At 46.8% G+C, this 22,237-nt stretch overlaps 2 protein-coding genes across 2 annotated transcripts in view; both read right to left on the reverse strand.

Moving 5' to 3' along the window:
- LAMB1 (laminin subunit beta 1) overlaps window positions 1–10,474 on the reverse strand; it is a 44,738-nt gene extending 34,264 nt beyond the window's left edge. Inside the window, 9 exon segments of the mRNA XM_075723827.1 lie at window positions 100–220; window positions 1,497–1,699; window positions 3,190–3,253; window positions 3,360–3,548; window positions 5,498–5,571; window positions 7,581–7,716; window positions 10,118–10,222; window positions 10,224–10,288; window positions 10,438–10,474. Coding sequence (XP_075579942.1) covers window positions 100–220; window positions 1,497–1,699; window positions 3,190–3,253; window positions 3,360–3,548; window positions 5,498–5,571; window positions 7,581–7,716; window positions 10,118–10,222; window positions 10,224–10,288; window positions 10,438–10,474 — 994 coding nt within the window.
- A 4,968-nt stretch (window positions 10,475–15,442) lies between these two features.
- Window positions 15,443–22,237, reverse strand: part of LAMB4 (laminin subunit beta 4) — a 43,166-nt gene continuing 36,371 nt past the window's right edge. Inside the window, exons 29-34 of the mRNA XM_075726962.1 lie at window positions 21,402–21,546; window positions 19,367–19,574; window positions 18,650–18,788; window positions 18,225–18,401; window positions 17,058–17,211; window positions 15,443–15,582 (exon numbers count right to left, since the gene is read on the reverse strand). Of these exons, the coding sequence (XP_075583077.1) occupies window positions 15,443–15,582; window positions 17,058–17,211; window positions 18,225–18,401; window positions 18,650–18,788; window positions 19,367–19,574; window positions 21,402–21,546 (963 nt within the window). The remainder of the gene's footprint in view (window positions 15,583–17,057; window positions 17,212–18,224; window positions 18,402–18,649; window positions 18,789–19,366; window positions 19,575–21,401; window positions 21,547–22,237) is intronic.

Consider the following 22,237-nt stretch of genomic DNA (forward strand, 5'->3'; position numbering starts at 1 on the left):
AGTCAACCAAGGAACATGCAGGACTTAATATTTTGTCACAAGTTCCCAAGCGTATAACGTTCACACCAGACTCCAGATCTCCATTTTACTCAAACTCACTTTTGCATGCGTTACTATTGCGGCCTTCAGCGGGTCGCCAGGGTAAGTCATGGTAGAAATCCAAACACTGCTCACAGTTTAATCCTTTGGTATTATGTCTGCACATGCAGTGCCCATGGACCTGCCATTAAAAAAAAAAAAAACAACCCTATACAGCTGGTTATAAGAGAGGAAGCGGAAAAAAAAAAACCCATGCTCCAATTAATATAGATAGTACATAATGGATATACTTTTGGAGACTTTAATGCACGTAACTGCGTGTAAGAGGACATAAAGGGCCACAGGAGTGGCCTTTACCTGCCAAGGTAAAAATGTCCTCATATAAATTTGTCCTTTCCTTACCGGAACTAATGCCTGAATAAACACTTTCAGACATGAACAAGGAGAGCAGAGTTCCACCTAAATAATCACAAAAGCCTCTTGGACCTACAAGTTAGCTGTTTATTAGCTGTTAATTAGCTATTAACATGCATCTAGTTATATCAGCATGTCACTAGCCCAACACTTTCTTTCCAGCCCTACCTTGGTTCCCAAAGCAAAGATAACAGATGGCTTGGATGGGTTTTATCCATCAGCCCCAGACTTTGCCTTCGGCATGCACAGAACAAGCACTAAGCCGACCAACAGCGACTGTGTGACAGCCACTGCCTTAGATGACAGGGACTACCGGCACTGGAGCCAGGATTTTAAAGTCAAAGCCAGTCTTGCTGCTGCTCAGGTGCAGACTCTCATGGAAAGTGCAGGGCAATGGAGCATACCCACTCACTGGCATCCTGCGGCCCCTGGGGCAACCCACACAACCTCCCCGTATGCCTCCACATTTTCATCCAGTTAATAACTCACTCATTAACAGGGATACTATTACTGCTTGTCAGGCAAAAATCATGGGGAAAAACAGAACCCAGAAGGGATGTGGCACTCGCGCAGCAGTGTACAATGCAGGCAGCAGGATTTTCCTTCAGAGCCTGCTGTTAATTAGGGCTACAGCCTCCATTTCTCAGCTGATAACGACTGATACAAATGCAGGTCACGTTAGACTCACAAAGATGTTTCATCCTTTGAGGCCTCTATTTGCTTCAATTTTAGGGCACGCATCTCTGGCCCTATACAGTTACACTCCCTTTCTGCATTCCTGCCTTATAATTTCATCAGCTCTTTAGCATAATTAGAAAAGGAATGCTAAAATAATTTTCACCTAATCTGAGCTCTCTGTGCTTGATTAACACCAACAATGACAGATATGTTCGCTGAGGAGGAATAGTTTTAATGGTTTTCTTGTTTGAAAATTAAGGGTGGGGAGCAGGATGGGGCAGTGTGTCATCTTTAAATGTGTGTTTAAATAGCTTAAAAGAGGCAGAGTTAGGAACAGCTTTATGCAGAAAAGTGTTAATTTTTACCATTCCTTCCACTTCTTCGTTAAAGCCATCCACTGGCGCACACTCGCTGGCGTGTCCATAGCAGAAACAGTTCCCACGAACCACCATGTCGTAGATGGCATAGTAGTACTTCTCTCTGATCTCCATCCTCGAGTCCAAGAGATTATCTCCCAGCGTGTGCAGCTTGATGAACTTGACCCTCAGATTTGTGATCTTTAATAGATCTGCAGAGGACACAAAAAACCCCCTCCATTTTGGAATTGTTTACCAGATATTGTATTGAATGGGAGGAAGCCAGGAGCGACTTTCCAAGAACAGTTCCTATGGGCAGATTAGATCGGATTTAATTTCAGCGCTTACGTACTATGCATCACATCACTTCATACTCCCAAATTAAAAAAATACATTATATTACTAAAGGTTGATTACTGTATAAGTTAGTTTAAGCTTAATTAAAAATACTAGTCTATTTTATGGTAGGCATGCACAGGCACAAACACAAACATTAAAAGCACATGCAACAATATCACCAAGGAGACACTGGTTCTTTGGGGTTTTAAAATGTAAGAAGGGCAGGGACCTGATATTGAGGAACCGCTGACAAGTGGACCAGGAGCTTTAAGAGTTACGAGCTTTCTGGAAAAAGTCTTAGTTGGAAACAAGACACGAATATATTCTTCTTCCTTATATGGCCAACTTCCCTAGCAAATGTAATTAGTTACACTTCGCTGAAAGAAGCAACGCCCCATCACTGACCAAATACAAAGGAGAAGTTCTCGAGGGATAATAATAACAATGGGAAGACAATATTGCAGTAACTAATTCAGTCTACATGTTCACTTTGATATTATGAATCCTGTGTAACTTCTATAGCCTTGAAACTAGGCTGGAAAAAGCACTTCAAGCCCATGAAAGCAGAGTTTCTCCTTTAAAATGTTGGTTACAAAAAACATTCAATTGATATAGCAACTAGCAGACACTCTTCTACTTCATCTATTTTCTTCTGCTCCAGTTAGCTTTACACTGAAGGACATGAACCAAAACTGAGAATGCATATTAAATCAGAGGTCAAGTTTAAGGCCGAGCACTGCAGTTCCCTACTCAGGCCAAATGCCCCAAGAGGTTTCTCTCTGAGCCACGCTGAGCAACAGATCTACCTTTGCCTTCCTGGATTGTCATAACCATACACGAACACTACAGTCATTTGTGTCTTACGACCACATCTGTGTGGTCCAGCCACGTAGCGCTACCAAGGCCAACCATTCTGAAGTCATGACTCAGATGTTCTAGAAAATAAAACACAACCCACCTTGATTTTAGCTAGAAATGCAAAATGATAGAAGTACCTTTGTACTTCTGTTTCTTTGCTTTCTGAATACTGTACAATTACGGGATCATGTTCCAAGGTTTCTCTCGGCGACTGCATGTATTTTTGGGGAGAGGGGGTCTTTAATGAAAATAAATCCCAGATCAAGTAAGAAAAGGACCAACTACAATGATGCGTGTAAGAACAATCAATTGAGTTGGCAACACTGGTTGTTGCCAGCACGTCACTGTCTGAGTCAGGAAAAGAAGCCATACCACAAATGTATTCATATGACTTCAAAACTGTTACCGGGGCTAATGCACAGCTTTATTTGTGGCTTACTGGTTTTTGTAAGCAAATAAGTACAGAAATGCTCTCAAATGAGCCTGGAAGTAACTGCATACATACTTTGAATCCTTGGACTGTACGGATCTTCAATTCGAAAAGCAGGATCTAAAACACGATATATCACCTGGAGGAAAAATGGTACAACAAAAGGTTGAGCTTTAAAAATAAGAGAATCTGAATTTGTATGGAAAAAGTCTACACAATATACATATTGGAAAAAAACCTCTGACCTCTCCCTCCGTTGAAGGTTCAATGTCAGAGTATCGGGAATCACAAATGATATCATCCACTTTCTTCATGGGTCCAGTTGAAATCCCAGGAAATGAGCTCTCACAGTCATATGCGAAATACCTATATACTTGCCATGTTTCTCCAAAATCAGATGATCTTTCTATCAACATTGCAGCAGGACGGAATGTCTAATGGTAACAAAACCAAAAGAGATTTTATTCAGTTAATTATTACTTGCATTTACATTGAGCACTTTTAAGTGCGAGCAATCCACATGTCTGGATTTTAATCTCTCTCCCTGCATTGACTATTTCCAATATATTGGAAATATTCAAAATACTTTTCTGCTCATATTCCACTTTCTGCTCAGAGGCAGATCTTTGAAATATCACACATGAAACCACAGACTACCCATCTTTAAAAAGACTGCACTCAGTGCCAAGTGCTTAAACACACTTACAATAAATAAGAAAACTTCTAAGTTTTTGGATTCCAAATCCTTTCTTAAAACTGGGGGTTAACGCAGCGCTTTCAGGAGACAAAAGGCTTTTTTTCCACTGCTTGTGGAAAGCAGCACAGCCTTCTTACTTGCTGTACCTCCTTGCCTAATCTTCTGCAAAGGACCTAAGGGGCCTCCTCTCCTGCCGTGGGGACCAGGAGGCCACTTTCAGTGCCTCCCCTCCAGCTCTGATGCCCAGAAGTTCTTGCTGAGCCGTTATCTGTGATGCTCAGAAAAGCCCTGGGATTGCGCACCTCTCTTTGTCTGACCACACTACCTTTTGCAGCGTCTCTGCCGCCCAGTGCCAGCCGTCCTCTGTGCTGCATTAAGAAAACCTTCTTCTTCTGAGACGTTCAGCTTCATCCACTCTTGCTGCATTCAAATCCCCCAGTCCCAGCGATGCTACTCCAGCTGGTCTTGCCCAGACTCTGGCAGGCTGCATTCACTTCACACAAACCACCGTCCTTCCTACCCACACGTATTCAACTCCAGAACAACTAGCTAATTAGATTTTTAAAAGATTTTTAATCCCTGTGACCTAAAAATCTCATGTTTCAATTTATGAGCTGCATTTCAAAAAGCAGAGATTAATTTAAGACCTAGCTTGCGCCTACCAAGAAATGCCAACCGTCTCTTCATTAGTTTTATGTATTCAGAGGAGGCCCTTCAAAAGCCAGGCACAAAAGCATTCAGTCACAGCTGGAAAGAAATTTTCTTTCTGCTTCCTGGCTGAAAATATCACCCAACTTACAAACTGGTATCTCACCCAACAAAAAATGTAGCAACCCAGAGGTAAAGCAGCTCAAGTGTCTACCACACAAACAAAGTCAACAAATCATCATTAAAACTATCTTTCCCTTGTAGTCTTCCTCCTGTCAGCAGACCAAGCCCAGCGGTGCCAGGGCACAATGGCCGCAGCACCCGCATTGGGGCAGAGGTCTTTCGGGGGTCCCTCGTTGCTGGGGGCCAGCAGAAAGGACCACCTCCTACCTCAGCCACCACTGTGGAGCAGGGCGAGAAACTCAAGCCAACACCACAGGAAAGAGGAAACAGCTCTCCTAGAAAGCTGACGGGTGAAAATTGGGAGATTAACTTGTCTACACACGAAGAGCAGGGACTTAGCCCTGCAGGAACTGCAGCCCCTGAAACCTCAGCTGAAAGTTGCCACTAGCACTTGCCTGCGATTTAGGATGTACGGGACATAATCTGCCATTCCAAGACATCTGTTTGTAAAGAAACAAAGACACTTTGTATACAGATGTTCCCTCTTCCTGAAGACCTTTCCATTTGCCAAATGAAAACCGATACCACGGCCAGTTTTTTTTAAGAAGAAAAATCCTTGCTACTATGTGATTTAGCTAATGATCTTCTACAACACAACTACCAGAGACAAACCCCAGCTTCAGTATGACTCTCTCTGCAGCCTCACTGGAGTTCAAACACAACTCAAGCCACAAATCACAACTCAGCCTTCCTGCGCGACTTCAGCAGGAGTTAATAATGGTTAACAGCTCTAAAAAATCAGGCAAAACAGCTCCGACAAAGCCCAAATCCTAAATATCAAACAGACGTGAAGGACTACGAGATCTCTTATTTCCTCGTGTTTTGGGGTTTGGGGTAATGCTGTGGCTTCCTTACCTTGAAGGTCATAATGAGGTGAGTGAAATGAAACTCGGCCTCCAGGTTCAGCTGGATAGTCACGTTTTCCAAACCTGCAGGGGCAGAGAAAAGAAGCTGTGCAGCACACAAGGACACCCGCCAGCCTCTACATCTAAATTTTGCCAAAGCTCTTCGTTCCGGTAACGCAGAGACTCTTTTCTTTGCCACTTGGTTCTGTTGTCAAAAAGGGACACGAGGGTTAGCACATTACTGAGGTATGGGGGAGACACCGAGGACCTGCTGAAGAGTGTATCGCACACGGGATTCCTGTGCATCATCTGCACCAAACACCTTACACCCAAAGCATGAGCCTGCACTGCCATTATTTTAGACTGCGTAACATGGTTAACATCACTAGGTGTAGGGTAAGGATGGGGACTGCTACGGGCTGGATCCCGGCACCAAAGCACCCAGTGGCCACTATGACTGAGGACGGTGAGCCCAGATCTGTGTGGTGACCCCAGGCTGTCCTCACACACTGCAGCCCATCTGGCAGCACCAGAGCTATGAGCTTCTGCAGCCCTAACACCCCAAATCTCACCAACGGCTGGTGGGGGCCATTTCCCACTTTTCTTCACTCACTCTGGACTCTCCTGTCCATCTGGACCCAGGAACAGTTCCTTTACAACCGGGTTTTGAAATACTCCTAAAGCAACCATCACAGCCATGGTTTGCAACTGTTAGGGCTAGGAAACCAGTGGCAAGCAAAAAGTTTTCCAAACTCTGTTGCACGACTACCTATGGCCAAGGACTCCACAGAAAAAGGAAGAAAAACAGTTACAAATATTATTTTGCCATGTGAAAAGACCTCTCAAAACAGCTGGATACTAATTATACTGTAGTTAGAAATAAAAAAAAAAAAATCAAGATTTACAGAGAGGAGAAAGGGTAGGAAATTAAAAAAATGAAACAATAAAGCGCTAAAATTTTTGACCAGCTGTAATTTTATGTGGAGCGTGCAGCAATGGCCCCTTCTGCTGTATGCCTGAATAGAAGAAAACATGAATTGGACAGAAAGAATCATTTGTTTTTTATTGTTGAAGGACATTTTCATGACCTTATGAGCTAAGAACTTTTCTGTGTGAATGCTGCCAAGCCTGTTGCAAAAAACATGAATTATTTGGAACACTAGAAGAGAGCCGCTGGAGACAAGCAGCTTGCTAGTCTGACCTAAATGGTTAAAAAGGATTTAATGAAAACCTTTCTTTACCGGGCAGCAGAAACGTTACAAATATTACCATTTCTTTTTAATACACAGTAAGACAACTACTGCCAATGCATTTGCACAAGTCCCATCCTGTCCAGCTGGCTTTAAGGCTTCAGGGTAGGACTGCTCTTTGAGAAACCTCAGTGCCTCGTTTTGTGTATGAAGGCATGCCAAAAGCATAACCATAAAAGTAAAAAGGGCAGAGGAAGAGTAAAAAAAAAAAAAAAAGAAAAAAGCCACTGAACTAACATGCAATTTTTTTTTTTTAACTAGCTGGCTTGCTTCTGGTGTTCATTTTACTGTTTGGCATATGGACGCAGGAATGCAGGGAGCCCGGGAGGGGGAAGGCAGTTTGCAGGGTGGGAGATGTCCTCGGCTTTGCCCTCCCAGGGTAAGAGGGCAGGGAAGCGGGAGGGACGGCAGCCCCCGGCTCCGCGCCCAAACCTCCTTCCACAGCCTCCCTCCAGCCCAGCGGCGGGGAAGCCCTGCGGTGCTTCCTTGGCAGCGACGCCCTGGGATATTTACTCCTGGAAGGCTGCTCTGCTGCCGCTGCCCAAACATGAGAGAGATCTGGAGCCAGTGTGGGAAACTTTTCTCTTTAGGAAAGGGTTCTTGCAAAGTGGTGGGACGGCTCTTTCCAACACTCCCAGAGAGCTGACAGCTTCGTTATGGATTAAGGACCGCTCCAGGGCACACAAAAGCAGCCGGTTTTACTCAGCCCTCATCGAACAGCATGATCCTTCACATGGCAGTAATCACCACGCCAGAGATAACAGCAAACCCACAGGTACCCTTAAACAAAAGTCGGGAAAGCAGCTCCCAGCCCTGGAAACGGCTCCCAGACAAACCCCATACCATTTTCCGACTGCCACCAGAGCTTCAGGCGATTTGGCGCAAACGTGGTGACCACGTTTTCAATGCGATGACTGTCAGGATTGAGACTATCGTGGAACGGATCCTTGGAGTCACATATGAAACATTTTTTGTCCTCCTGAAACAACAAAATAATCAGCATTACTGATTTTATCTGCGGGGCAATAGTTGTTTCCTGCAGATAAGGGTATTTTCCATCCATATCACATTCCACTCATTTTGCCTGCAGGAGTCATCAAAGGTAATTTTTTTGGTTGAAATGATAAGTGTATTTACCTTTATGAATTAATGCAAATTGCCAAACGGAAAATATGCCAGGAATTCCATAAACTTTATTTTTAGGAGAAGTATGTTTTCTATTGAAATTGCAGTTTCAGGAAATCTCTTCCAGCACGCATATTCTCCAGCAGAAGCCAGAACCAAAGGCAGCATCTACAGAAAATCACTGAATTGCTTCTGTACAAAGGTACACGTGCAAAACTGCGTCTTCAACAACTTGTGTGAAATAACGTTGGCTTTTGGGAGCTAGCTTGGAGATGTAAGTTCTTGGCATCAGGGATATCTCCAGTGAGGCTCAATACACGTCAAGGGTCCATCAGTGATTTAGTGGCCAGGTCCCTTTCAGCACGAGGTTAACTTTACTCTGAATCCAGCTTGCCAAACTCCTACCTAAACCTTGCTTCTTCACCTTTGACTGCAATCCAAGCTATGCTCATAAACCCAGTTCGCACACACTACAAGGTGTGCCCATAGAAAAAACTGGGTGCAAGTCTGGCACGTGCTGCTTGGGAAAGCTGGACACTTCTTCACCAGAAGGACAAAACCCCATCACGACTATCGCCACCAACAATGCTGTTTTTACATTGTCCTGGTGCCTAAAACCTCCACATTCCAATTTTGCAAGGTAGGATGTGAACTGAACCAAAAGGGAGGGTTCCTGCCCAAACCAACTCAGCAAGTTTGGCAGACTGGAGGGGGCAGAGGAGGGAGAGGAGCTCATCCTGCCGCAGCGAGGGAGCCCCAGCGCACCAGCAACTCGTCACTGTCAAAAGCTACACAGGCATCATTCCTCCAGCAGGTTTATGGAGACAAATACGGTGCTTTATCAGCCAAGAATGTGAGAGCCGGCAGGTCTGCACCACACAGCCTTTCCATTTCACTGATTTCGGCTTCAGCGGCTCCTCCCAAGCCCACCGCTTCACCCCCACGAGCCCCCAGAGGCTCCTCTGGGAGAGAGCACAGCCAGAGCGGGGGTCCCGAGGAAGACGTCCCCCTGCCCGCTCCAGGCTCCTCTCCCCCAGCACCACGGCCCCTGCCTCATGCCATGACTCGCTCTTTCTCCCGCCAAACTCGAATCCTGGAAGGCTCAATCCTGCAAAGTGCACAGCGTGGCCAAGCCCCGTGTTATGAGGAGGATGCTCGGCACCTTCCCACATCCACAGCGTGACACAATTTCTTCAATATCACCTTATGGTTCAGAAGTAACCAGGGACATCCCAAACGCTGAACCCGGGCTGTGAGATCAGGAATAAGGGCACACGTGAACTCCTGAGGCAATGCTTTTTACTACGGCACTTCAGCATTTTTTGAGACAAGAAAACGTAACAAAAAAAAGTGCCTTTGTTGTTTTGTTCTATCAGGGATGCTAATGTCGTCAAATAAGTCCCGTTACAGACAATCCTGACAGACACCAAAAATGTTCCAGCAAAGCTAAACCCTGCATTACATAAATCAAGTATTAGCTCTAGCAGACGGAGCAGTACAGTAAAACGAAAGGTGGGGCTGAGATTTGGTAACCTCGGGGCACAAATGGGCCAAGCCCCACAGCCCCTCAGGCAGGGCTGCTCCTGCTTCCCGGCGTTTTCCTTCCGAGTGCCAGAATCCGGCCCCATTGTCTCTGCAGTGAATTTGGCCAGAGATTATCCCCTCACTTTCAGTTCAACAGAGTCCCACTTGTAACTGCTGTTTTATTCTTCTCCCCCATCCCTTCTGGCTCAGAGATTTTAGGTCTGGTGAGCTGCTTCTGGCATAAACAGTAACGAGCTTTGCGTTTTCCACCAGACGCGCGGGGCAACCTCACTGGCACCCCCTCACTTGGAGCCCATACAGATGTAATTACTTTATGGGAACAGTGGCCAAAGCGCTACCCGGGTCCGACAGACCACTCGCAGCCAGGAAGCGGTCTAGACGGCTCGGGGAAGTCTGAAGATGAAGTATTAATTGAACTTAACTGCGGCACCTTCCTCCTTATTAACCTCGCTAGGGAAAGGGGGGGGGTCGGGAGCCGAAAGCCGCGAGGGGCTCCCCGGACGCCGCTTGCTTCGGCGGGGCGGGGGGTCCCGCCCAGGGGCACGACGCCTTCCCCCGCAGACCGCCGCCCGCGGCCCCCTCCCGCAGCAGCGCCTTGCCCCGCCGCCGGGCCCCCCTCCGCCGCCGGGCCCCCCTCCGCCGCAGCCCCTCGCCGGGCCCCCCGCCGCCCCCCGGCCGCGGTGGCCGGCCCCGCCGCGCCAGGCGCTCACCTGGAGGTGGCTGACGATGCAGTAGGGCTCGGGCTGGCGGAGGCCGCAGGTGGAGGAGGCGGAGAGGCGGGCGGCGCGGCCGATGAGCAGGTCGCCGGTGGCGGGGGTAGCAGCTCCCCTCGGCGCAGCCGTAGCTGTACTCGGGCTCCTGCGCCGCCGCGGCCCAGAGCGCTGCGCGGCCGCGGAGGGAGAGAGGGGTGAGCGGGGGGGAGCGGAGCGCGGCCGGGCCGGGCGTCCCAGGGGCTCGTCCCAGGGGCTCGTCCCAGGGGCTCGCCCAGCCCGCCGTGCCCCGACGGCGGCGGGAGTGGGGCGGGAGTTACCGAGGCAGCAGCAGAGGCACAGCGGGAGGCGGCCCATGGCGGGCGGCGGGCACCGGCGGGACGGGACGGGACGGGACGGGACGGGACGGGACGGGGCTCGGCTCGCCGTCCACGCTGCCGCCGAAGGCTCTCGCTCCGGCTGCTCCACGCAGGCGCCGCAGCTCCCCGCGGCTCCCGGGGAGCGGCTCCGCGCCGCCGGGCGCCCCCGGCCCTCCTCCTCCCCCGCCCCGCCGCCCCCGCGGGGCCGGGCCGGGCCGCCCCACGCCGCCCCTCCCGCCCCGGGCCCCGGGGCTGCCCGGCCCCGCTGCAGCGCCAGGCCGGGGGGAGGGAGCGGAGAAGCGGCTGCCGTCGAGGAAGGGCAGCCGAGCCGGGGTGGGAGGCCGGGGGAGAGCGGCCCGGCGGCGGGCCGGGGAGGGGCTCGCCCGCCCGCAGCAACCGGGGAGCCCCGAGGCGGGAGCGGGGGGACTCCAGCCCCCGCCACCACGGGCTGTGCCCTTCCCGTTGCTCCCCAGCTTTGGGAGCGGGCTGTGGGCAGGGTGCAGGAACCCGGGGTGGGGGGGGATCACCGACGGGGCGACCCCTCTCCCTGCCCCGTCTGTGGGGATGCCGTGCGGGAACGGGGTTTTTGACCCAGACCTGCCTTCTGCCGGGGTGCTGGTGGGACTGGCCGCCTGGGAGGGGTGGATGGTGGTGGATGGAGCGGAGCTGCGTGGCAAGGCCGGACAGCCGGCGAAGGGCTGGCAGCCCTCACGCGTGATGCTCAACGGCCCCGAATCGCCTGGTGCTGCGGTGCCAACGCGCGTGGCTCGGGAGTGCCATTCCTGGGGACGGTGCCCGCGCTGTCATACGTGGCTGGGTCTGGCCCTGGGGCGGGCAGAGGAGCCGTCGAGCCCGGGCTGGCCGCTGCCAGGCTGTTCCTCGTTGCCTGGGAGCACGCGGTGCTGCTGCCTTCCCAGAGGTGCTGGGGCGGCTGCGAGGCGTGAAGAGCCGCACCGGCGCTGCACCCGCGCTCCTGGCCTCCGCCTTCGGTTCCCTGGGCTCCGCAGGGAGACACGGGGCTTTGTTTGCTGGCGGCGGTCCCCTGGGCACCCAGGGGAAAGGGTTACTGGTAAATAAACGCTGGCGAGCAGGTACGAAGGATGGATGTGTTCAAAGAGCGCAGCCCCGGCTGGGCGCAGCCTGGGACGGATGCCTGGGTTTATATACCCGAGTTTTGCTTGCGCACGTGTAACACGTAAACCCGTGTAAATCTTTACCAGGTACTGGTGTCCCTCAAGAACACTTTGCCCTCGCTATTTGCAGTGCCGGAGTGGAAACACACTGCGGTCTGTCTGTCCTAGCAAACCCTGCCGAGGTAGGTAAATATGTTCGTTCTCATTTTACAGATGGATAAGCGGAAACAGAGAGATACCAAGTGACTTGCCCTAAAGGTTAAACACCAGGTCTGAAACATAACCCAGGACTCCCGATTGAGGAACTCATGGGGCTGTTTCATTAAAGATATCTGGGAAATTAAACCTTTTTAAATTGACAGGGCGGGTATTGTAATTCTAAACCTCTTCTACAATGTGGTCTTCTAAATTCACAAAACTAATTCAGTTTCACAATTCTGTCTTGTAAATCGCAGCCTGGCTTTGTTTTTAAGCTTCAATACAACGAACATTTCTGTCCTGCTAACAGAAAACGTCTTACTCTGCTGCAGTCAGAAACTGCCCCAGTCCAATGCAGACAGGCAGGGGCATTCTGCAGCATCGCTCCATGTGCAAGTGTGCAAGGACAGAGTGTTTCATTGCCACTGGATTCTTTTCTATCCCATACTTTTTCAATTTTTATTGAAATTTTCTCCTCCTTTTTCTTCTGTTTCATAGCCTTGTAGAAGTCCTATCCTCCCCTAAACCTCAAATGGACTCAAGTTGCCCTCCAGAGCTCGTTGCCACCGTGGCTAGGCTCCTTCGTGCCTTGCCACGGGCGGTGTGACACTGCACTGCGTTCCGGCCTGGAGGTGACCCTGCTGCGTGGCATCAGGGATTGAGCTGGGGTCGCAGTGGTGACCCTCACCTCGTGTGGGGAGCGCAGCCACGGAGCAAGGTGGCCACTGTCACCTGTAACCATGGTCGCCCTTCAGAGGTGGCTGAAACCTGGGTAAGACCGCCAGCATTCACTGTGTGGGTAATTAGGTGTGATGAACTTGTTCATGTCCGTCCCTCTCTGCAGTGCTCATGAGCGATAGCTAGTGGCAGTATTTTAATTTGATTGTTTGTTCAAATGATAAAAATTCAGTTTTGTGTCATGTCCTATCCCTGTGGTTGGTGAAGTGGCTTTACAGTCTTGGGGTGTCTGTGTTTGTGCTGGGTTGGAAGTCTTCTTGAGGAACCAAAGTTCAGAATTTGACCTCAGTGGGACCCACTTGATCACCCGTTTTCTTATAACACTCCAGTGGTTGAATGTCTAGCAGATAGAGCTGATGAGATAATTTTTGATTAAATATATCTTTGATAATATGTGGTTTTGGTTAAATGTTGTTTGCATTTTGATTAATGTCATTGAATTCAAAATGCTCTACAGCAAGATAGTGATTTCAAAAATTTTCTCAATAAACGCTCTTCTGAAGCCACTTCTGTCCACAAGAAAGGGAACTGGGGGAACTAAAAATAGGTATTTTTGATCCAGATACAGCATTTTCCCACAAATTAACTTCACAAAAAGACTTTAAAAGTTTTTGCACCACTTCCAATGGGGAATGCTGCGCAGTTGTAAACCTCAGAAGCTGTCACAGAATGGGTTTTGTGTCCTGTAGCTGCTGGTCCCATCAGGTCTGCTCGCTTTGTGTGTCTGAGCATGTTTGGAGAAAGGCAGGGGAGGTCAGACTCCATGCTGACTTTCTTCTTCCTGTTTCTGCTTTTCTTCCAGTGATTTCTGTTTCCCCCCATGGATACATCTCCCCTCCAGGCCCCAACTGCCTTGTGTTTACAGACTTCTCATCCTCGCGGCTTGTCAAAAGCCATATGGCAACTCTCACAGCTAACAGTGGCTTTTAAGAGGAAGGTCTCTTTCAACTTTTGCTTGTGCATTCAGTTTTTTCAAGCCATGAATAATTTTGATTTATATGCAATTGGGAATTTCTTTCTAAGAGCTTCAGTTTGCCTGTTTCAGGTGCAGTACAGCAGGGCCGCATGAAACCTGCAGGAAATCCTTCATTACCTGGAGACCTGCGTGTGAGCAGCTTGGTGAGCTGTATGCTCCCAGTAAACCAGAGAGGCTCGATTTCATTATGGCAAAGTCAATCTAAATACATTTGTCTGATTACAGCCTAGTAACTTCTAGAGAAGCCTTGCACCTCATACATGATTTTTTAAAGTGCTAAAATTCAGAAAAAGCTAAACCACAAATTACGTGCATACCTGCATTCAGGTGTCTCTCTTAGATTATATCAAAGTTATAATTTGATTCTATCATTTTCACAATAGAAGCTATTATATGGGTAATGCATGTTGCACATTGCCCTGGAGCACAGCTGGTTTGAGTTAGAGGAGTATCTCTGAAATCTCATCCGTGCCAGCAATTCCCACTCAAGGCCCCCAGTGCATATGAATGCTGCTTTAGCTCTTGTAAACACAGAGTGATAACTATGGAGGCTTTATCTCAGTTGGATCGAAACAATGCTTGCTTTTAGATAAGGATTGTAGATGCTAAGAGCCCTGTATTCCTGCAGCGCATTCCTCATTTTACAGATGCGGGCTGCATCCGAGCGCTCTGCAGCAGCGCTGGGCTCCTCACGCCAGCTGAATAAAGTCCATGACGGATGCTTGCTGTGGGATGGTCCAGACGGGAATGACACGACTGGTTTTAACTGAGGAAAAGCCATCGTTAGTCTGTTCAGCGTCCTGCAGGAATGTGGGTGGGATTTTGAAACTGAGGCGTAACTCCCTTTGGTCTTTTTAAAACCCTAGCCCTTCTGTAGCATTTGCTTAGCCCCAGTCTCCTTTATATTAAAAGAAAAAGAATTATAAACTGAAATTTAGCTTAATTCCTGTGTTCTTTATGGCTCCAAGAAACTGCTGTGTGAACCCTGACTTCTGTGAAGTGCTGCATGTGGGAGAAAAGGTGGCGAAACTGTTTTTCAACATTTGTGGCCCTGTAGACTCACTGCTTAAACCTAAGAGCTGGAGTTATTTTCCAGTTGTTGGTTGCATTAACGAAAAACGTGGGAAACACCTTATAAGCATAAGAAAAAAAGGTAACTGCAGGAGGGGCATTGACAAATGACCTTTAACAACAGCTTAATGATTTTGAAGTTTCGGCATTAAGCATCTGAGCACTGCCATCCAGTGGGCACTGGGGAATTGGCTCCCTGTCACCCACCTCTAATGGCCCAGTGCTGCACGGAGGTACCGCGCGTCCCGGCGCGTTTTCAGTTAACAGAGGGGGACCCCCCCACATGGTCAGGGGTTCCTGGTGGCCCCCCTGCTCTGTCCCAGCGAAGAGACGGGGGTGGAGGAGCGATGGTACCCTGGGGATGCCGCCGGTTGTCAGCAGGGATGGCTACAGAGGCCGGCAGCCTTTCACCTGCATCTCCCCATCCCAGTCTGTGCAGCCCCGTGTGGGGTCGTGGCACAGCCACAGATTATTGTAGGGTTCAGCAGAAGACACAGGGTGTTGGGAGCCTCTGAGGCAGTTACCTGTAGTTCTCTGAGCAATCCTCCTTTTGCATTTCCAACCCCCTACAAGGAGAAGCCCTGGGCTGTGGGCAGGAGTGTATTTTAGAACTCCCTCAAAGATTGCATTCCAATTCCTTTATCAGCTGGTTTATTAAAAGGCATTTCCTATTTGCATATAAACTCAACTGGACAAAAAAAAAACAAGAGAAAGTTACATTATTCACTGTGCCAAAATACTATATGCACCTTCAGATGAATTTACAGAGACAGCCCTCCATGCCAGGAAGCTCCGGAGGGGGTAAGCACGAAGATTTCAGTTGCACTTTACCTGATGGTCTGTTCAGACCCTAACTTTTGCATGTTGCATACTTGCTTTCTTGCTCCGTGATTTCATTTTTAATGGCTATCACTTGTTCCTCTAGTTGTCTCAGTTGCTCTGCCTTGTCTTGTTTAGTTTGATTCAGGTCCTGAAGCTTCTTCTCCAAATCTGGAAGAGTAGAGACATGCAGTGATGCTCATATTTGTTGTGTAAGTAAAATCCAGGGATTAACAGCGTTTCTTTTCCCAGCAGTTTTAGAGGCAATAAGCCCATTTCAAATGGGGAATGTTATATATGCAACTGGAGAGAAAAGTCTGGCTTCTGGATTGCGAGTGAAACGTGACAGCCTTAAATTAATTTCTCAGCATGTGCTTTTGTCCATCAGCTAGGATGGGGCAGGACATGGAGCTCTTAAATGAGTTGGCTTAAATGGAAACACTCAGAGGAACAGTGTGTCCACCGATGTGTGTAAAGCCTAGACAATTCAGGCGTAATGGGCTTAGGTCTCCCTCATTTACAAGAATGTTTCCGCTGGCCCCTGTGAAGCTACACCAGTGGTACGTACTGGTAATGAGTCAAAACCACATCATTCACTGCCTGTTTCTAATGCAGTCGTCATCTGGGTGTTTGGAGTGACTGGGATGCTCTTAATGCTTCTCCTCAAGGTATCTGCTCAAAGTATTTATTTGGGTCCTGTCCTGAAGAATTTGCTCCTGGGATGGAGTTTCTGCTTCTGTTTTGCTGATGTTACACAGCATTTTTGGATGTTGAGCCTGGCAGGATCCTAGGCCCAAGGATTCCCAGTGGAAATGCCCAGACCTTCACTACAAGCAGAATTAGGTCCCCTAATGTGTGTGATTACATGAGATGTACTCTTCTGTTTTGGCAACCCTCTAAACCCACCTGAGAGGCTGTGTGAGGAGCGGTGCCCCCCGTCTCCGCTACCCACGACCCCTCTGCCTCCCGGCCGCAGCCCCGCGGGTCCAGGGCACATCGGCTTCAATCTCCACGGCGGTGCACTTGGGTGATGGCACCAGAGTGTGGACCAACGTGACCGAGGCATGTACTCAAGCCCTGCTGCCTGCTGTGGGACACGGATGTTTCTCTGTGTTTGAACAAGCCAGTATTTGTGCCTGGTTTGTTCTGCCATTGCTCAGAGATAAAGTCTGAAGGGGAACAAGTATGGACTGATGACAAGCAGCTACCCTGCAGCTCTCTATAATACGAGACATCACTTGGGTAATGTAAGAAAAGACAGTGCGCAAAGGAAATATTTAAGCTCCAAATGCCCAAAGCAAGTGTATAAATCAAAGCTCCCAGCTAAATCTGCAGCCAAGTTTTATGCAGATTTTGCACTTGTCCTGCTTTTAAACTGTCTGAATCAAATCACTGCAAGTCCCTGTGTGGACGTTTCTTAAACTCTGCTTACAGCAACCAATTTATGTCACAAAAAGTACATAAGCCAAATCAATTTAACTGCTTTTAAACTGTTCGGGTAGCTTCAAGCAGGGATTTTCACCAGTTATATTGTTTTAAACCTGATTTCAGGTGAACCTAGTCTGTTAGTGTCTGTGGGCAAGGACATCAGTTTAATTCATGACTGTCACAATTTTTACCACTCGCTATGGAAGTGAGAACGCCACCTGTTATTCTTTTAATTTTTTTTTCAGTCTCTTCAGCCAGTTTTTCTGCTTCTTCTTTCAGCTGCTTCACTTTTTCTAGCATTACTTTTGGAGGTCCTTGGGCTTTTAGCTTTTCTTGAAGAATGGTGTACTTTCTTTTAATGTCAGCAAACTCCTGTAACAAAAAGCCATTACTTAGTTTAAGAGCATCTCATAATTAATCTGGTGTACTAAAGGAGGTTTTTATACCTTTTTTGAATATCCTCTTTGAACCAAACTTTAAATCTCTCATTTTCTTCAATCTTAAAAAAAAAAACCCATGAATGTACATTGAACAATACTTTGCACAACCTGATAAAAAACAATTAAACCGTCAGTGGAGCCATGTAAAGTGTCAAGGGAGGGTGAGGATGTAAAGAAAATATGTTTTAAGATTTTTTAAGCTTATGCTGTTTTTACTTCTTTTGATAGGTCTTTTCTGTAAATTTCATTTTGCTATGAGGCTTAATTAAAATTTAACGAATCACCTGTAGCTTTTTTTTTTTTTTTACCTTTTTTGGCTGTAGTAATATTTACTGGCGAACTCCATTCCATGCCAATTTAGATTGGCCACAGTTTAGATTTCTACTAGGTTTCTTATAACCTGGAAGCTGGTCATGCTCCAAGCTTGCGCTGTGGGTGCCTGGTTCTCCTTGCAATTTTAGCAAATTTCTAGCTGCCTCAGTGCATTCTCAAAAATTGGAGCTACGGAAAAGCACCTGGCCAACCAAAAACTCCAAGTAACTCCCACAGCAATTTTCTCTGAAGGAGAATGGCATGGGATGAATGGCCAGGCTGCTTCCATCACTCACATATTTTAATATCTGGTTTTGTGATTTGTTCTGTTGTGTTTACTGGTGCCCATGGAGACTACGAGTCTTATACACAGTGCAAGGAAAAATGTCACCGAGTAGCCAGAGAAATGTGTATGTTTTCTTTCATTCAAGGAAACAGAAGTGTTACTTGCCAGAAGCCTTAAAATAAAAAAGAAATTATTCTTACCCTGTGGCATTTTACACTGCATGGCATAACAAAAACATTAACACAGTTCTGAGGAGAGCAGAGTAACACAATTACACTTCTAAATCAAAAATACTATCAAACATGGAGGGAATCTTTTCTCCCTTAATACATGGCAGAAAGGCTTACGTTATCAATATTCTGGGCTTGCTTGTGTGCTGCTTCTGCCCCTGCTCTTGCCTTTGTAGCTTGATTCTTGTTCATCAGCATTTTTGCCTGCAATGTGGCAATTTCATCTTCCATCTCAGACTGTTTTGCTGACAAGTCATTTAGTTCATCGTTTGTCTTGTTCACTTGGTTCTTAGCCTAAAACAGAGCAATTGAAGGCTGTGGTTTCTTATGCAATGTCCATCCAGCTTGCCGAGCGTGGTAGTGAGGGAGATTCATGTCAAATACTTAAAAAGAGGAGACCCTTAAACATTATGGAATTGGTGTCATATCTGCACCACATTCTGGTTTTATTTATTTAAGTTTACATTAAGGAAACTTTGAGATGAAGTATCTTTTTCTAAAATGTATGTATTAAATAAATTAAAAGATTTACAGTGAGATACCTGTGAGATTTGTGTTTTGATGCCTCGTATCTCTTCATTTAACTTCATGAAGGTGTTTTTGGAGTGTCCTTGGGACCTCACAACGTTTTTTAGTTTACTATTAATTTCATCCACAGGCAGAAGAGCTTTAGCTGCTTTGCTGAAATGGAAAAATAGAAGCGTGTGTAGTATCGTGGTGTGGAGAGCGAAGCAAGAACATGTTTCAAATGTACCCATGCCCACATGCAGGAATGTTCCCTGGTGTCCAACAACAACTGTTAAAATTGTGGTTCGTAAGTTGGCAAAGTAAAACCTCGGTAAGGGACCTTGTGTGGGAGCACGTGAGCCGCTGTATTAAAGGTGAGGCTGGATGCTGCCAGCTGCCTGGTGCTGCACTGCTAGTAAGGAGAGCTCGCTTTTGGGTGAACAGGTTTTCTCTCTACCCATTTTAAACCTCCCAGTGAACCAGCTGTAATGATCCATGAGGTCCACCGTGGACGTACATAGATGCCTTGGCCTCTTTGGCTCAGCAGGTGGAGGAGCCAAGAGCTGGCGGGGGCTGCCTTCATGGCTCGTCCTGCTGGAGAGGCCCCGTGGAAATTGCAAGCTGAAATCTGCTGTCATCTGAGCTTTCCCTCCAGTGTTACTAGGATACTGCCTGGGGTATGGAGCAGTCCTACCGTGCACAGTGCCTCCCCAGCTGGAGTTAGCACATCGGTACGCGAATACCCTACTCACTCGGCTCCTTGTGCCTCCACCAGCAGCGTCCGAGCTTCCTCCCTTTTTCTGTTTCTCTTACTCACATGCAGTTTGTACTTCTCACAGGGGTTCATAATGCTCCTGATTTTGCCAAGCATGCCTGTGAGCTCTCGTGGAGTCAGGGGAAGGTTTATTTGCAGAACATAATTTGCCACTTTCTCAATATCTTCTGGAGGCGCACTCTCATCTGCAACAGAAACGGAGCTGAGGGCATCCTGAAGTGACTCCTTCCTCCCAGTGAAATGTAAATGATCATTATGGCTGCCTACCCTTTGAGTTTTGTGGCAGAATAAAGCTGACAGGCACAGCAAGGGGGTATAAGAATTATCTCCAACTTTTTGTAATTTAATATTATGCTTCCAGGTACTGCTGTTAGTGTTGTCAGAACTGGCTAAAATGAGGCTTTGAACCCACTTTGAATGGGGTTATTAAAATTCTGATGTAGAACTGAGCCCATGGAAGGTTTTAAATCGGTGCACGGCGCAGCTAGATGTGTCAGAGCCCGTTTCTCCCTCGGCCCCCAGATCAAAGAGGTGCTGGAGAGACTGGGGTGTGAATGGAGATTTCCAAGCTGGCCGGTTCATGTAATCCCTTCCCTGGAGTCACCACAATATTGAGAAAGTGGTTCCTTCGCTGGTTAATGAGAAAGGCTAAGCTACAGAGGGAACTTGGGTCAGACTCGGATAGGATGGGAATTTACAGTAGAAAAACCATATTTTGACAACTGCCCTTACAAATGATCTCGTCCTAGTTCTTTGCTAAGAGGCACAGGCACACAGAGTTAGTCAATGCCTTGTGAAATCTCATCATCACTTCTGTTTTGTGCTCACTTCCCTTTATAGACAAGACCTTGGGTGATAAAGCAGTTGAAACATATTACATGTTTGTGCTAATGCTCCAAAGTAACTCACCAAGAATTAAATAGAAGACATTGACTGTGCAAACAGTAGTGCATTCCTGAGAGCTGTTTTCTGTAGAAATATATTCATCTAAGACTACCGTTCATGTCAATGTACAGTGCAGCAGATTTAATGTAACTGTATGCATCTCAGCTGTTGCAGTTCTTAAACTTCAACTTACAAAGCAAAAATTCATGAAAAAATGCTTTTATAATTGTTAGTAAATGCCGTATGTCTACTAAGAAACATTAAAGAAGAGCCAAAGGTGGAATTTTCAACTGCTATCAAATAAAAATCTGAGAATCTTAAGGACTTAAATGGAGTTTTTCTTCCATTTCAATAAAATAACTTAAATGTTCCTGAACAAAGGAAGTCCTCTGTCCTCTGCCCTCACCCCTATTTGGATGTAGAGGTATGAATGCCAAAGGACTGCCAACATGCAATCCTTAGAAACTTATGAGATCAGCTACATTCAAGAGATTAAAAAAATCCTACCACATTTGAACTCCTTTGATATGCATCTGGTAAAAAAACTTAGGGGCCGTTTCTTACAGCATTTTTCTGCAGTTGTGAGGGTGGAAAAAGCTTTAAGATGTGTATGGTTGTTTTGTTATTTTTTATGAGAGCTGTGACGTTCTACCAGAATCCTTTGATTCCTCAAGTTACAGCTTTACGGAGACGATGGAGCAGTATGTATCCTAATTCCCACGCTCCCTACAGAGAGCCTCTATTTATGGGCCTGGAAGAAGGGGGTGGAATAACAATTTGAGGATGCATTGGACATGCCTGGTCATTATATATTGTATGAAATTGTGTTAGTAGTCCTTTACTCGGACAAACCAGGAACTGAGGGAATTACTTGCATAGTTCAAATTAAGCAAATTAATAAAAGATGACAATGAGAACGTAACAGATCTGTTGGAAAAGTAATACAAAGTACTGTCCCGTGGGAGAAAGAAGCACTAGAATAAAGGGATTGGGAAAGATTGTGCAGATTAGGCGGTAGACAAGAAATTTGATGTACATACAGCTAGACCATTTTCTGGCCATCTATTATGCTATATTATATTGGAATATGTATTAAAAATGAGTCAAAAAGAACTTTGCATATTTACCTAACAAGAAGTCTTTCACTTTTTGGATTAACTCCTTCATGATCTCCTGGTCAACTTCAATGTCATTCTTAGCTGTCTCCAGCTGCCCATTAAATTGCGAGCCTTTCAACTTGCTGTCTTCTGCCATTTTTCTAATGCTTTCAACCTGGAAATATTATTAGAAATAGCAGTGCCATTTTCTTGAGGTTATCTATCATTGCTTGGCAAGTTGAGCTCTGACACAAAAACAATTTTGATCCAAGCCTCAGCTGGCATCACTTGATGTGGCTTTGAAAAGTAGTAGGAGACCCCTTTGGGGAACTCCAGAAGTTGGTACGTCATGGCCTTCATATGGCCTCAGAAAAAGCCTAAATAAAGCATTTTTTTTCTCTCCACAACCACTGCTAAACCGCAGTCCCTTCTGTTTCTAAAAGAAGGTGCTGACTGCTATTTTCTATTGCAGTACTGCAGCATGTCAGTGATCAGATTCAGTATGGAAAAGACACATAATTTCATTTGCGTTTTCACATTGGACTTGCTGTTAAAAATACACTTAAGAGGACACAAATAAGGAAGGTAGAGTTTAAGGCTTGTCTTTAAAAATTACATTTTGCCATTAAATTAGTATTCTTGATAATTTAAATGAGAGCTTTAGATTAATCATCAAATTCCAACAGTATTTTGCTTTGCTGGGGGGCTATGCTTTGCCTTAAGGAAATGCAGGGGTACTGCCTCTCTGCGGTCTGCGGAGGGAAGAGATTCGCTGTTTCCCCATGCAACAAGAAAAATGGTAATGTTTTTACTTCTGAAACATCTCAAAGTACTTCACTCATATTATCACAGAGCGGCCTGAGGCT

The sequence above is a fragment of the Pelecanus crispus genome, chromosome 1, assembly GCF_030463565.1.
Source record: "Pelecanus crispus isolate bPelCri1 chromosome 1, bPelCri1.pri, whole genome shotgun sequence".
Lineage (NCBI taxonomy): Eukaryota > Metazoa > Chordata > Aves > Pelecaniformes > Pelecanidae > Pelecanus > Pelecanus crispus.